This window comes from Nomascus leucogenys, chromosome 24 (genome assembly GCF_006542625.1).
Source record: "Nomascus leucogenys isolate Asia chromosome 24, Asia_NLE_v1, whole genome shotgun sequence".
NCBI classification, from domain to species: domain Eukaryota; kingdom Metazoa; phylum Chordata; class Mammalia; order Primates; family Hylobatidae; genus Nomascus; species Nomascus leucogenys.
Window position 1 is genome coordinate 11,500,645 of NC_044404.1, and position 13,688 is coordinate 11,514,332.

Consider the following 13,688-nt stretch of genomic DNA (forward strand, 5'->3'; position numbering starts at 1 on the left):
AGTCGAGGGTGTCAGGGTGCTGTTCTGTGGCCAGGCAGCCAGAGGGGTGTGCGCCAGACCGCCAAGCTGCTGCCCTGCACAGGTGGTCCCGGCGAGGCTGCCCCTCCTCTTTTGCACACTGGGGCTGCCCACCCTCCTCCTGCTCCCAGTTTCTCCCTACTCGTTGTACCCTGGCCCAGCTACCCCAGAACAGCTGCTGCTTGCCGTGGGGACCCACAGGCGGTAATTACTACAGTGCAACTTCCTTCCCCCTCTGAAGATGAGGAGGAGAAGGAGGAAAAGCAGGAAGAGGTGGTAGCAGCGGCCAGGGTGGTCAGGGTTTAAAAATCAGCTCGGGGAAGGCCGTGTTAAAAGGTGAGCCTTGGGGCCTGGGGTCATGGGGGGTGGGCCAGGTGGAGAAATGGCCTGAGCCCTGGCAGAGTGTTGGGCCAGCCGTTCTAGAGGAGGCTGATGGAGGCTGGGGCTGCACCACTGGCCTGGCAGGACCCAGGAAGAAGAGGAGTTGGGGCCAAGAGACTTTCCAAGCCCCACCCAATCCCCTACTCAGGCAGTGGGCACAGCCTTGAGCCAGGGCAGCCACTTTCATGAGGAGATGCCGCTGCGTGGCTCAGCCCTCCAAAGGTGCCTGCATTTATTTTATTTTTCCATCATAAAAACCCAAGCTGCAGCTCAGCCAGATTCTGGGGCTGTGGGGGCTGGGGGAACACCAGTAGCACCGACAAGGCCAGTAGAGAGGTCTGAGTAACACCCACACTCAGTGCCTTTCTTGGAGAGGAGAGCGAATGGGTTCTCCTCGCTGGTCCCTACCAGGGAAAAAGGGCCCGGGGTGGGGTCTCTCTAGGGAGCCTTTTGGACCTGCCCTTCTGCCTCTGTCTCTTGTTGGGGAGGAAAGGCTATGCTAGGCCTTTTAGCCTCAGTTTCCTCTGACGTCTTGCAACTACAACCAGGGCTGGTTCAAAGGGTCACTTCACAGCCCAGAGCTGCCTGTCTCCAATGCTTTCTACCAAAGAAAAGGTCCAAATAATGTGCTCCTCACCTCGTCCACTCACCCCCTACTCCCACCCGCCAGGACTGCCCCACTGAACAAAACCAAGTTGGGAGTCAGAGAGCTGAAGATCTTAAAGGTCATCTGATGTGCAAGTCCCTCCAAATGTCACTAACCGGTGCACAGCACAAACCTCTGTTTGAATGGTACCAGGAAACTCATGACTTCTGAGATGGCCCCTTCTGTCCCGGGCTCTGACAGCTCCTTTCTGCCAAGATGGCCCCAGAGCACCTACCCCCTGCAGCAGACTGGCAAAACCGGTGCCCAACCTGGCTACAGGGGCTGGCCCCAGCTTAGACTGGTTGAGTGGGTGTATCTGGCCAAGTAAAGGCTGGAGGAAAGAAATTGAGAGCAATCTGCTCTGCCCTAAACCCGGCATGGAATCTCTTCCTCCAGAACAGCACAGGAACCTTCTCAATCCCCGGTGCCTGGCAGGTCGAAGGTGTAACCAGAGCTAGTGACGTTCCTAGAAGCCTCCACACTTGGCAAGGCTCTGGCCTTGACCTGGCGGCTCATGGAAGGTCTGATCTGAAGGCGGCTGACACTCAGGGCAGGGGCCTGAGCAGCACACACTGGAGCTGGGTTGGGGATGCCAAGCTCTTTGCTCTCTCGGCTTAGACACCATCTAGAAGAAGTCTGCGGCCTACCTCAAGACAGTTTGCTCTCAAAGCATGGGGCTACTGAGAATCAGGAAAATGAGCCAGCCTGGCCCAGCTTCTGATCCCACACTTCCTGGCCTCCCCACAGTTGAGGCCTGGGCCGTCTGCGATGGGGGATCTGCCGGCAATGCAAGGGGGTCCTGGCCTGGAGCCCCAGAAGGAGAAAGAAACCGGCCGGGCTTCCTCCCACTGACCCGCCTTGACGACAAGGCTGCAGCCACAGCGACACATGGGCAGCACTGTCCCTCACTGGCTCCCCCTGCAGTCGGTGGCCATCCCTTTAAACTTGTCCTCTTGCCTCTTTGGCCCTTGACCTTGTAGAGCCTATCTTGGCTCCTCCGAGCCTTGGACAGCCCCACCCCTTCGTCTCAAGAAGAGAAGGGGCAACTATCACCAGATCCCCACGAGTCAAGGGCGAGCGCCTGCTAAGAGCTCCACCTGTGCTTCACCGCCATTTTCACCCTGGCTTCTAGCTGTGTTCAGGGCCTGGGAATCAGATTGGTGGGGCCTAACTCTGGGAACTTCGCAACTGCAGGATGGATGTACCTGTGTCTGAAAGCTTCCTCCCATCTCCCCTTCCCCCTCCCCGCTCCCTCCCCCAGGGAAATCACTCTAAAAGGGCCTAATGGAACTATGTCCTCCTCTCTTCCTCTCTCCCCTCCCTCCCTCCCTCTCTCTCTTTCCTTTTTTTTTATTAGCATTTGTGGAATTTATTCCCAAACTCTCCTAATCTTCCGTACACAACCATTTGATTTGCATAACCCAACCCCCTCTCATAAAAACTGGCTGCTAGTTTAATTAAAAAATGTAAATTTGCTGTCATCTCGGGGCCTGGTGAATTAGGACGACATCGGCATTTTTTATTGCTAAAGACGTCCAGATTGATCCAGCCCTTGGCTGAACTATGTTGGGGGAAAGGGGGTCCACATGGCCCCTGAGGATCCTGAGGTCCTTGTGTCCCCTCCTGAGAAGGCTTGGCCCTCCCACCACTGACTTCCTTGTGGCTGAAGGCCTTCAGGACCTAGATGTGCCCGAGGCTGCAGGGGATGTTAACCTATGATCAGGGGCTTGGTGGGCCCGTGATGCCAGCAGCCCTTCGGGGCCTGTGCCCCTGGCCTTGGACTATGCCAGAGAGGCCCTCGGATGAAGCTGCCCATGCTGCCCCAGAGGAAGGGACCCTCACTTTACCAGCCACGAGCCCTGGCCAGAGACGAGGCCCATGGCCCCGGCTGTATCCCGCATGCACTATGAAGTTGAGGGAGCTGTTCCCAGCTCCTGAAGATGAGCATGGAGTCAGCCCAGGGACCAGCTCAGAGGGGATCTCAGCATCCTCATCTGCTTCCCTTTTTTGGTGAAGTGGGGGGAAGATTGCTTTTCTTCTTAAGTTCTGAGATTATAAGTGAAACTTCCAAGTTCAAAGAAGAGACTGAGATGGTATCACCAGATGACTCCTCCAGGAAACAGTCAGAACTCTGCCACCCTGGGCCTCCCCTCCGAGTGGCCAGAGTCCAGGCCTGAGTCCCACTGGGAGTGCTCTACTCCAGCTACAGGAGGAAGCCGCTGACCTCAGGGTCCCTTCTAGCTTCTAGGAAAAGTTTCCAGAGCCTGTCCCTGGAGTGCTGGAAGAAGTCAGTCTCCCTAAGGCCCAGTACAGAAGCCACAAGAGGCTCTGCCACCTGCCTCCTACCAGGGCTGGGAGGCCCTCGCTCCAGTCAGGACGCCCCAGAGAAGGGCTTTAGAGTACTGCCCCCATGACAGACTTGGAGGGACTGGTTGGTGGATGGCAGGAGGAGGGACGCTGGCTCCAGCTGGCACCCGGGTTAGGAGGAGGCCGACCAGAGGGCCTGCCTTCCAGCTCTGTAATGCCTGGGTCCCGTGTGTTGGCCCACAAGTAGAGGCTCGCCTGCCCCAGGTAAGGGGTGGTGCATTGCCACCAGGCCCATCTCTGAGGTCTGCTTCTTGGCTGGGATGGGTGGGGGCCCCATTTCCGAAGAAAGGGGGTGGGGCCTGAGAGGGAGGTAATGAGACACCGACTGGAGGTGGGGGCGGGCAGGTTCTCTGTGGGAGTGGAGGGCAGGGAGGGGCAGCCGTGGCCTTAGACACCTTTACCACTTTGCCCAGCAGGGGGTGTCACACCCTTCCTGGGCACAGAGGTCCCGAGGCCCTCCACGTCAGACCAGCCAGGATCACACCTGGTGTCACACAGTCCTCAAACTCTGCAAACGACACCTCCCCCCAACAAACACAGGCCCTTCTTCACTCTTCACTGGCCACCGTGCCACCCATCCTCGGCCCCTCAGGGTTGCCTCCTGTCTCTCTGCCCATTCTCCTTTGACCTTAGAAGGTCAGATATCAGCTCATGGGTCCCAAGGGCCGATGCTGTGAACTTAGGCCTATTATAAACAACAACGCTAACAGCCACCAGTATCACCTATCCCATCAATGAACCAGGAGAGTTCAGAGATCAGTCTCAATGAATGATCGGGCTGTTTGTTTCTTTTAAAACATTTAAGAAGACAGCTGCTTTTGTCAGCCTAGCACGTGAGGGTCCTGGTCAAAATCTGGTTTCAATAGCCAGGGCCAATGGGAAGCCCGCAAGAGCTGAAGGCAAAAACACTGGAAAGAATTAGATTAAAACCAAGAAAACACCAAAATATCAGGATAAACTGCCCCAGGTGAGCACCAGGCCTCCTGGAGCCCCGGGCCTTGTCCCACAAGAGGCCCCCAAACCCAGATGCCTACGCTGAGTAGTCCGTCTGGTCCATCACCACCCCCCAGGGTGGGGGCTAAAGAGGCAGGTGGGAGACAGTCCGGGGCCCCTCACTTTGAACTGATAACAGCCACCTCATCCCACAGATTCTCAGGTGAAAAATACTCATTAGCCATAATAAGCAGCTTGATCATCCGACACAGCCTTGTCCCAAATAAATTAAATTCCTTTACCTTGAGACAGTCGCCCCGAAACCAGACTAACCACCTTTCCCAACAGGACGCTGCTTTCAAAAACTAAACCACCCCCCACTAAAAAAATAAAAACACACACCCCAGAGCCAGACACACAAAGATCTTTGCAGAGAACAAAAAAAAAAAAAAAAAAGGCACACACACAGAAAAAAACACGAAGCCATACAAAAAACACGGAGAACAAAAACCCCACAAAAACCCCCTAAATCCTCTCTCTGGGTGCCCCCCAGCTCCTGCTCCTCTCGGTTCTTTCATAATGACAAGCATCACATTAGTCACAGCCTCTAAGCAAGTGGCAAATAACAACAACAACAGCCTCAGAAGTCGCCGATCCCGAGGCCGGGACGCCGGGAGGCAGACGCCCGACCCTCCCGGCCCCCACCCGGCCCCGCCGCCACCTCGTTGGGCTAAAAATAAGAACTTCCGTAAAAGAAGCGAAAGAAAAGTGAAAGAGCCGCCCCTGCGTTCCCACCGGCCGGTACCTGTTCTAAGATCCATTCTCTTCTCCTTGGTCCAAAACTCTTCGCGGAACGCCACCAGGGGAAGACCAGGAGAGAAGAAACACGGGGTTAGCGTCTCGCGGGACCCCGGCCGCCCGCCCCGCTTGCCCCCCGCCCCGCAGGAGCGGCCCGTCCCGGGCGGACGCCGAGGCCGCGGCGGAGAAACTTTCTCCTCCGCGCCGCCCGCTTCTCACGCTCGGCCCCGCACGCGCCCGCGGGTCCGCGCCGCCTGAGTTTCTCCAACTAAGGCAGCAACTCTCGGCCGGCGCGGCCCCGGCTTGGGGGCCCTGGCCGGGGGATCCGCGAGGCCCAGGGGCGCCCCCGTCCCGCCGACCGCGCCCCGCGCCCGGGTCGCCGCCCGAGACCGCGGCCCCCGGGCCTCCCCCGCCCGCGCCCGGTACTCACCATAGTCGGAGAGTCGAAAGCCGAATTCACTTAAATAATCAACTTTCATAATACTTAATTAATGCCTAATTGCAACTGATTACTCCCCGAATAACAAGTTGTTTTAAAGCCCTGATGTCATTGCTCCTGCCGGTAACACTCAGGGTAACAGTTTGGCAGGAGGGAGCGGGCGGGCGGGCGCGGCCGGGGGCGCTGCCAGGCGCCGCGGTGATTGGCAGGGCGGCCGCGGCGCCGCCTCCTCGGCCCGGCCTGCGCCGGCCCCGGCAGGTGAAAGAGCAGAGCGCGGCCCCGCCGCCGCCGCCGCCGCCCGGTGCGCCCGCCCGCCGCCCGCCGCCCGCCGCCCGCCGCCCGCCGCCCGCCGCCCGGTGCCGGAGTGAATGGGCTCGCGCTCGCTCGCGCCCCCGCCGGGCGCCCCCGCCACGCGCGCCCCCTTGCGCGCGCCCGCGCAGCACTGGCAGGGCGGCCGGCCCCATTGGCTCTGCGATTCCCCAAACCTCTGGCTCCGGGAGGAGGGGGCGGGGACTTGCGCTCAGGGCTGGCGGGAGGGGACCCGGCGCGGGGCGGGGAGCGCGCCCCGAGGACGGCGCCCGCGGGCACGCGGGCACGCGCCCACTCTTGCCGGCCGCCGGCGGCCGCGCGCGCGCTCTCACGCTCCCAGCCGCCGCTCTGGCCCCGCGAGCGCGACCGACGGCCGCCGCGCGCGCCTGCCCCACGCCCCGCGCGGCCGCGCTAACTTTTCCGCGAGGGCGGGCGCAGGTGTGAGGCGCCGCGGGGCCGCGCCCGCCGGGCCGCGCGCTCCCCTGCTCCCCTGCCCGCTGCCTGCGGGCTCGGGACTCCTGGGGTAGCACAGGGATTTCGTGTTCCCCTCACAGCACTGGCGGCTCTTGGAGCTGGAGGAACAGGAGCGCGGGGCGAGGCGGGGCAGGGCGCAGTCAGGCCCGCGCGCCCCCGCACCCCGCGCGTTCCCGGCCCTGGGCCCCAGGAGCGCCGGCCTGGGACACGCACTGGGGTTTCCTCGGCGTTGCTTTGGTTTTGCCCTTAAAACGGGTCCAAGTGTCCTCCCAGAGCCTCCCTGGTCTTCCGGTCTTTCTGCCCACTCCTCCCTCAAAGTTGGGCCATGCCCCCCGCAGCCAGACGAATGGAGATCGGCGCCCCCCTTCCCCCACAGCCCCCGACTCATGATCCCGGCCGTCACTTGCGCTTCCTCCCTGCCTTGTCCCTCTGGCCGCTGCCCTAGGAAGGGCGCTTAGCAGAGCACAGGCACCCTCAACCAGGGAGTCTGAGGCCCATCCCGGCTCCTCCTCCCTTACCCGCCCCCCCATCTCCCCGCGTCGGGCTCTGGGGCCAGGCCCTGTCCCCTTCAACATGGAACCTCATTTCCTGCCAGCCCATGGCCAGCTAGGCGCTTTGTGCTCCCCTTGCTCCTCTTCCTTATCTGCCAGAGAAGGCAGTTTGAGGGGTCTCCCCACGATGAACCGTGCACCATGGGACATCCCCAGATGTCCCTGCTGCAGCCATATATTTTGAGAGTCCTTAAATGTTGGTGACTTAAGTGACCCATCCGGCCCAGAGGGGCTCAAGGAAAGAGACGGTGGGGTGAGCAGGGCCTTGGGCAGCCTTGCTAAGGAAGGACCTGGTCCTCCGTCCCTTCTTCACCTATCCTGCTGCCCTCCTCGCCTCTCCCAGCGCTCCTCTTTCAGGAGGGGCCACACAGCCTTCAGATGAGGGGAGGGGAGCAGGGCCCAGGCTTCCCTGGTCTTTGGACAGCATCCAGCAACATGGCGCTGGCCTATTTTTGCAATATTTCTATTTTGCAAAGGGAGGGGCCAGGGAGGCCTTGGGGCAAAGACATCAGGGAGTTAACAATCTACTCTTTCTCCTACTTTCCCCTCATTTTTCTCCTTTTTTCCTGCTTGCTCTATAGTTCTAAATGGCCTCGCAGGGAGTTGGGCATCCCTCCCCTACTCCACTGCCCTTCCCACTGCCTTCCTGGCAGTCCCCACTCCTGGCCGTCACACAGCCCCATTGGCTCTGTGATTCCCCAACCCATCCCTACATAGGAACAGCAGCTGGAGAGGCCTAGAAACCTTACTGAGCTGCTCCTGGCCCCAAAACCCTGAATAAGGGAACAGAACTACCCCAAGTCTAAGCCTGGGAGTATGACTGCCCGTACTGGGCACCCAGCACAGAGGACCGTGTGCCCCTGCTCTCCACATGGGATCTCAGAGAGGGCATCTGTGTCCAGGACCGCTGTGGGGTACACACATGCCTCTGGGTGCTGCCCCCAATGACTCCCCAAAGCAAGGAATTGTAACAAAAGGCTTGCAGCTCTGGCTGGTGACGGCAGGTGATCAATCCCCACCCCAGTTCTGAGCCTCTGTTCTCCTGTCTGGGCAACTGTGTGTAGGAGGAAGCTTGGAGGCAAGGGGTAGAAGAGGTGATTTCTGGGTGCATTTGAAGATGTCTGCAAAGATGAGGAGCTTTGCAGTGACCCACACAGCCACTGGCTGGCTCTGAGTGTCCTCCTGGGCTTCAGCTGATAGTGGTCAGAGCCTGACCCCTGAGGAAGGTGTGGAGGGGAAAAGGAAAGCATCTTCCCTCCAGCTGCCCAGGCAGGACCACCTGGATTTGCCACCCAGTAACTTGGGGGTCTCAGGCAGACAAAGGCTGGAGGGGAATGGTGGAAGGGACAGGACTCGAGAGAGCTTGGGGGACGGCAGCCAGCGGTGGAGGGAGGTGTAGGGATGCCTGGAAAGCCTCCGCTCTGCCAAGTCCCTGGCCAGGTAGCCACAGGCCGAGTGGGCCCTGCCCAAGAGGAAAAGGCCTTCAGTGGAGGAGCAGGGGTCAGAGAAGCAAGAAACAGGCCAACTCGGAGTGCAAGGATTTATGAAGGTCAGAGAAGGCGGCGGAGGCTTCGAGGTTGTGGGGTGTGAGTCAGAGGCTGTGTCATGGAGGGGCCCCCAGATTATGTGCCCCCGCTTCTCTGTCTCTCTCTCTCTCTCTGAGTGTATCTGCTCATACCAAGAGGAGAGGCATCTTTTGAGGCTATGGTCCATCTTTGCCTTGAGGACTCCGACGTGGTGACACCTGAGACCCCAAAACCAGGCCACAGTGAGGAACTTCATGCCTGGGACTCAAGGGATGGAAGTCCAATGCCATAATCTCTCCTGATCTTGAGTCCCCGGGCCCAGAGCCTCCAGCTTCTCCTGAGACATCCTACTCACAAGAGAAAAAGAAGTAGAAGGCAACCCAGCAGTCCCCCCCCAACCCAGGCTCCCCACATCAGCACCAAGGAAAGCCATCCGCCCTTCCTGTCACACTGCCATCGCTGGTTCCTGTTCCCCCTCGCACCCCGAAGTTGCCCACTCACTCTCTCTCCCTCCCGAGCCTGGGGCCTTCTCACTCGCCAGCCTGTTTGCACACCAGGTATCTCATGCTTTATCTGCTCTCATTTTGAATTTGTAACTTTCACATAAACTTGAACAAAGCTCCTTTTGTTCTTGCACCCCACCCCAGGATCCCAATAAACTGGTTCCATCTGAGGCGACTGGGCCAGGGCACAGAAGCCTTGGCCAAAGGACTGCGTGTGCCTGCGAACAAGCATGTTCGCACCTGCGAGGGAGTCCGTGTGTTTGCGTGTGAGCCCGCTCCGGGGCTGATGGAGGGAGGGTGTCGGGAAAGCTGTGAGCCAGCGAAGTGGATGGGAAGCATTGGGGCCGAGGGAGGGCAGAGCCAAGGCACCACAGCATGGCCACGGGCACGGGAGGTCGTGGGTCACAGACAGGTGGGTGTTGGGGCAGGGGGTCAACAGGATGAGAAGGAAACAAAGGGGAGAAAGGAGCCACAGAGTGGGTGGCAGAGCGAGGGCCGCGCCGAGTGTAAGGCAGACGCAGGGATTGCATTATGGCAGGAGAAGGGCTGGCACAGCCGCACGCTCGGCCCCGTAATCCTGTTAGCCAGCAATCTCCATTCCGAAAGAGCTTCATTTCTTTGTGAATATTTGTAAACTAGATATCTAATGGAAAATTATAGGAAAATTATAGTGAAATTCATGACGGAGAAATCCGATTATCCCTAATTCAATTATGCCATCTTAGCCCACACAGCACATTTCCCATTTTTTTCCCATAAATACCGATGCCAGGGGTCCCGGTAATCAAATAAAATTGAAAATCATCTTCCCATTAAATTCAATTAGCTGCAATTTCTAAAGCCTATCAGAGATTTTAATTACTAAATTATAAAATTCTCCAATGCTAAATTGAAACCAAAAAAATTGCACATCCTTATATTTCAGAGAAAAAAAAAAAAACGGCCAGCAAAATCCTTGAAAAATGCCCTCTTCTCTGTGGCCGGCTCCGAAGCAGGCTCCCCACCTGGAAGAGGCTCACCATCGCTGCCTACTTGTCCAGCTGGGGATGAAGCCAAGGGGCCAAGGAGGGTCCCTGGCAGGGGAGGGCTGAGGGGGACTGGCTTAACAGAGGGGCAAGCCGCACCTCCAACCCCAGTGAGCTCCTCCACACTGGCCTTCCTCCTGTGGGCTCTCCTGGCTCCTGAGAAGTCCTCAGCTCTGTCTCATACCAGGAAGCCTCTAACTCCCAGCGTCACCTTCTTGGCCCATGAATTGGGCTCCGGCTTAGGTCACAGCTTGGCCTCAGGGCTCTGTGTGGCTCCAGCACAGCAGACCGGAGGCAGCCAGCTCTTACCCAAGCACTGGCTCTCCAGCCACTCAGCTCCCCCACCCCGCCCCCCAACCCATGGCCTGGCCTGGGTTGGGGGTGGGAGCAGGATGGAGCCTGGTGTTGGGGGTGGACAGGTATCACAGCATGGCTACATGGCCCAGAGGCTGCTTGCTCCAGGGTGTTCTCAGGGGCCCATAAGGCCTGGCAGTGTACCAGCCTTCGGGGAGAAGAGCTGGGGATCGACATGGCCCAAATCTGGCCTCTCCCTGCACTTCCAGCTCATCCTCCGTTCTCCTTACCCTCTCCTGGGAAGTCAACGGCCCTGAACTGGCCAGAAGGAACGCCCTGGTGCCCTGGGAGAGGCTCAAACTTGCCCCCCATTTCCTTTTAGGGAAGTGCTGGCCACAACCCCAAACAGTAGCCCCTCCTCTCCCCCCCACCCCCACATCCCACTTACCCTCCTCTAAAAGGTGCTCTCAGAGTCAGTAGAGCCCTGGGAGGTAGCATCGGTGGGGGCATAAAGTGACCCAAGGTCTGAAAGCCAAGGTAGGTTGTTGGGTGGGCAGCTGGCAGCCCTGGCAAATCCAGGACAGTCGGCAGAAGTCTTGCCGGCAGCCCAGCACCCAGGGAGCCGGGAGCAGGTTTAATTCACCAGGCAGCCAGGAGTGCCAGCAGGGGAGGCACCCGCAAACAAAACAAAAACAAAAAAGTTAATTATCTTTGGCTTTTTCTTAATAAATATCCAAACTGGCCCGGCCGGATCCTCCGCTTTGGAGGGAGAGAGAAGAAGGAGGAAAAAACCCCAAACCAAAATCCAACAGACTGATTCTCTTGTGTCTCCCTTCCCCTTTGTCTCACCCTTGTAGGTTTCTCTTATCAGAAGCAGTGACGGTTTCACATTAATTTCCCAATTTTTGTGAGTTCAAGAGTGTGGCCACAAAAACTTTAAAAAAGTTTTAGGGTGGAAACGTGGAGTGTGAGAGAAGAGAGAGGTAGGTGGGAAGAAAAAGGTGAGAAGAAACAGAAGAGAAGCAGAGACACAGAGAGAGAAAGAGAGAGAGAAAGAGACAGAGAGAGAGACAGAGAAAGAGAGAGAGAGACAGAGAGAGAGAGAGAAAGAGAGACAGAGAGAGAAAGAGAGACAGAGAGAGAGAGAGACAAAGAGAGAGTATGAAGCAGGGACCTGGGCTAGTTGGGTTGCCCTGTGGGCCTGGCCCAGCCTGTGGCCCCAGCCCGGGCGGGGACCTGTTCTGGAATGTCGGGTTGGCATTTTGTCTCAGTTACAATGATCAGCTGCAGGAGATATGGGATTTCTCATTTTAAGCTCTGAAACCACTTAGGTTTCTCTGGCTACTTCAGCCACTCTGTTGCTGCTGGTTCCTGCGCCAAGCCTCCCTTCTAGGAGCAGGGCTGGGGAGAAGCCGAGGGAGGGGTCCCGGCGGGGAGGCCCACTGTCCTTATGGGAGGTGTGAGGTTTTCTATGTGGAGCTGCCAGCGTACCTGGGGAGAAGACACGTGTGCTGCTGCCTGAGTCTCAGTGTTTGTATGGTGTATGTACACGCCTGAGCCTGAACTGTCAGACACACGTGATAGGCACATGTGTGTCAGGGGTGGGGTGGGGGTCAGCCAGGACATCAAGCAATCCCTCATGGAGCACCAGCTCTGGAGTCTCAGTACCTGGGTTCACACCCCAGCTCCATCTTCCACGGGCTGTGCTCCCTGAACCCAGGCACTGACCCTCGACCTTCCCAGCATCTTAAGGAAATCATCGTTAGTGGAACTGTAGGTCTGCTGATAGTGGGGGATGGAGAGGGACTGCTAATGAGTACGGGGTTTCTTCCTGGGGGGATGAAAATGTTCTAAAAGTAGATAGTGGTGATGATGGTACGACCTTGTGAATATCCTAAAAACCACTGAATTGTACATTTTAAAAAGGTGAATTTTATGGTATATGAATGGTATCTCAATAAAGTGGTTATTAAAAAGTGGGGGAAAGACGGGGGATCATATTAGCACTTCCTGGATAGAGTTGTTGTCACACAGCACTCAGCCCGCACACAGTCAGTGCTCAATAATGATTAGCTGTTAAGATGGATCAGTCCAAGGCCTGGGCTGGTGTCCATGGGTGTATACCGTTGGTGCTTACAAATGTTTACTTGGGCCCCTGATGCCAGGGCCAGCAGGTTGTCAAGGAGCTGAGCTTCCCCAGGTGTCTGGTGGGGCTCCTGGGCAGCTGCTCCCTGGTAGGGAAGCGGGTACGTGGCCCTCCTCCTGCCTCCCACCCGGGTCCCTGGAGAGGAGGCTGCCCACCGTGGCAGGCGGGTTCCCGTGCCGCACTCTCCCCGTCTCGCAGACACTCATCTTCTCCGTGTGCAGCAGACCGTGAATTCACCTTCATACTAGTTACAGGGTTATTTAGCTTCTCCTGATGCTGACAATCACAAACTTTAATTCGCTGCCTGGCTTCTCCCTGCTGTGCCCTCTGCCCACCCCCGAAATCCTTGGGAGAGGATGGGAAGGACTTAGGTCCAGCCTCCTCTCGCCAAAGCTCACCCTTCAGAGTGATGGAGGAGGGGGGGCGCGGTCAGAAGGAGGAGATGACGGGCAAAGGGCTGGGGGGAGAACAGTGCGGGAGAGGGGAAGTACCACCAGGGCTAATGGGAGCTTCCGTCCTGCTCCTCCAGCCTGACACTAATGTATTCAACCTGACATCCCATCTTGTCGTGAATGAAGACTCGGCTGATCAGGCTGCTGGTTGGAGGGCTGGCAGCCTCAGCCGGGATGGACCGGGGTCAGGGCTCAGGCCTGGGGCTGAGCCCCTAGGACCAGGCAGCTGACGGGGGGCTGGCTTTCCTGCCTCCTGCTGAACTAACAGGTGCCCATCCAGAAGCCGACCTGAGGGAGCCCATTCCTACCAGTCTGACAAGCCAGGCCTCAGTTTCTCCACCTCCCCCAGCCCATCCCCCGTTGGGCTGAGCCATCCTGCCTAAGGAGGCTTCTCTTGGGCTTCCGGCCCCGCTGCCTGGGCGGTGTCTCTCTTCCTTTGCGGACGGCAGGTGGATCTGCTCAGAGCTACTGCCAAACATTAGATGGGAAATAGAGACTCTGAGACGTCCCCTACCAAGCACCCAAGTCACGCAATCCTGAGATGAGTGCGGGGGACAGGTCCCAACCCAGGTGACACATACCCACTTCCTTGCCTGCTGGGAGGAGCTGCTGCTGCCTTGCTCCCCGCTGGCCAGCCCTGGTGGGGTCTTCATCACCCTCTTGCCTTGGCTTCAGCAGATCCCCTGCTTTCTGTCTGCCCTATGCACCTGCACCCTTTCCAGGAGCACGCCCAGCTTCCAGAAGGTCCACAGAGGCCTCCCACTGGCTCAGAGGCCAGTGAAGGTCAGAGATCTCAGACCCCTCCTCTTATCCACCTGCCTCCTGA

At 58.2% G+C, this 13,688-nt stretch overlaps 1 protein-coding gene across 2 annotated transcripts in view; it reads right to left on the bottom strand.

Moving 5' to 3' along the window:
* CASZ1 (castor zinc finger 1) overlaps positions 1-13,688 on the bottom strand; it is a 160,824-nt gene that overhangs the window by 52,147 nt on the left and 94,989 nt on the right. The window contains exons 1-2 of one of the 2 annotated variants that reach the window (XM_030805722.1): positions 5,574-5,726; positions 5,151-5,189 (exon numbers count right to left, since the gene is read on the bottom strand). In XM_030805722.1, the coding sequence (XP_030661582.1) occupies positions 5,151-5,189; positions 5,574-5,622 (88 nt within the window). In that variant the 5' untranslated portion in view covers positions 5,623-5,726. Of the gene's footprint in view, positions 1-5,150; positions 5,190-5,573; positions 5,727-13,688 lie in introns of those variants that run through there. The other variant, XM_030805723.1, reaches the window with a different exon arrangement.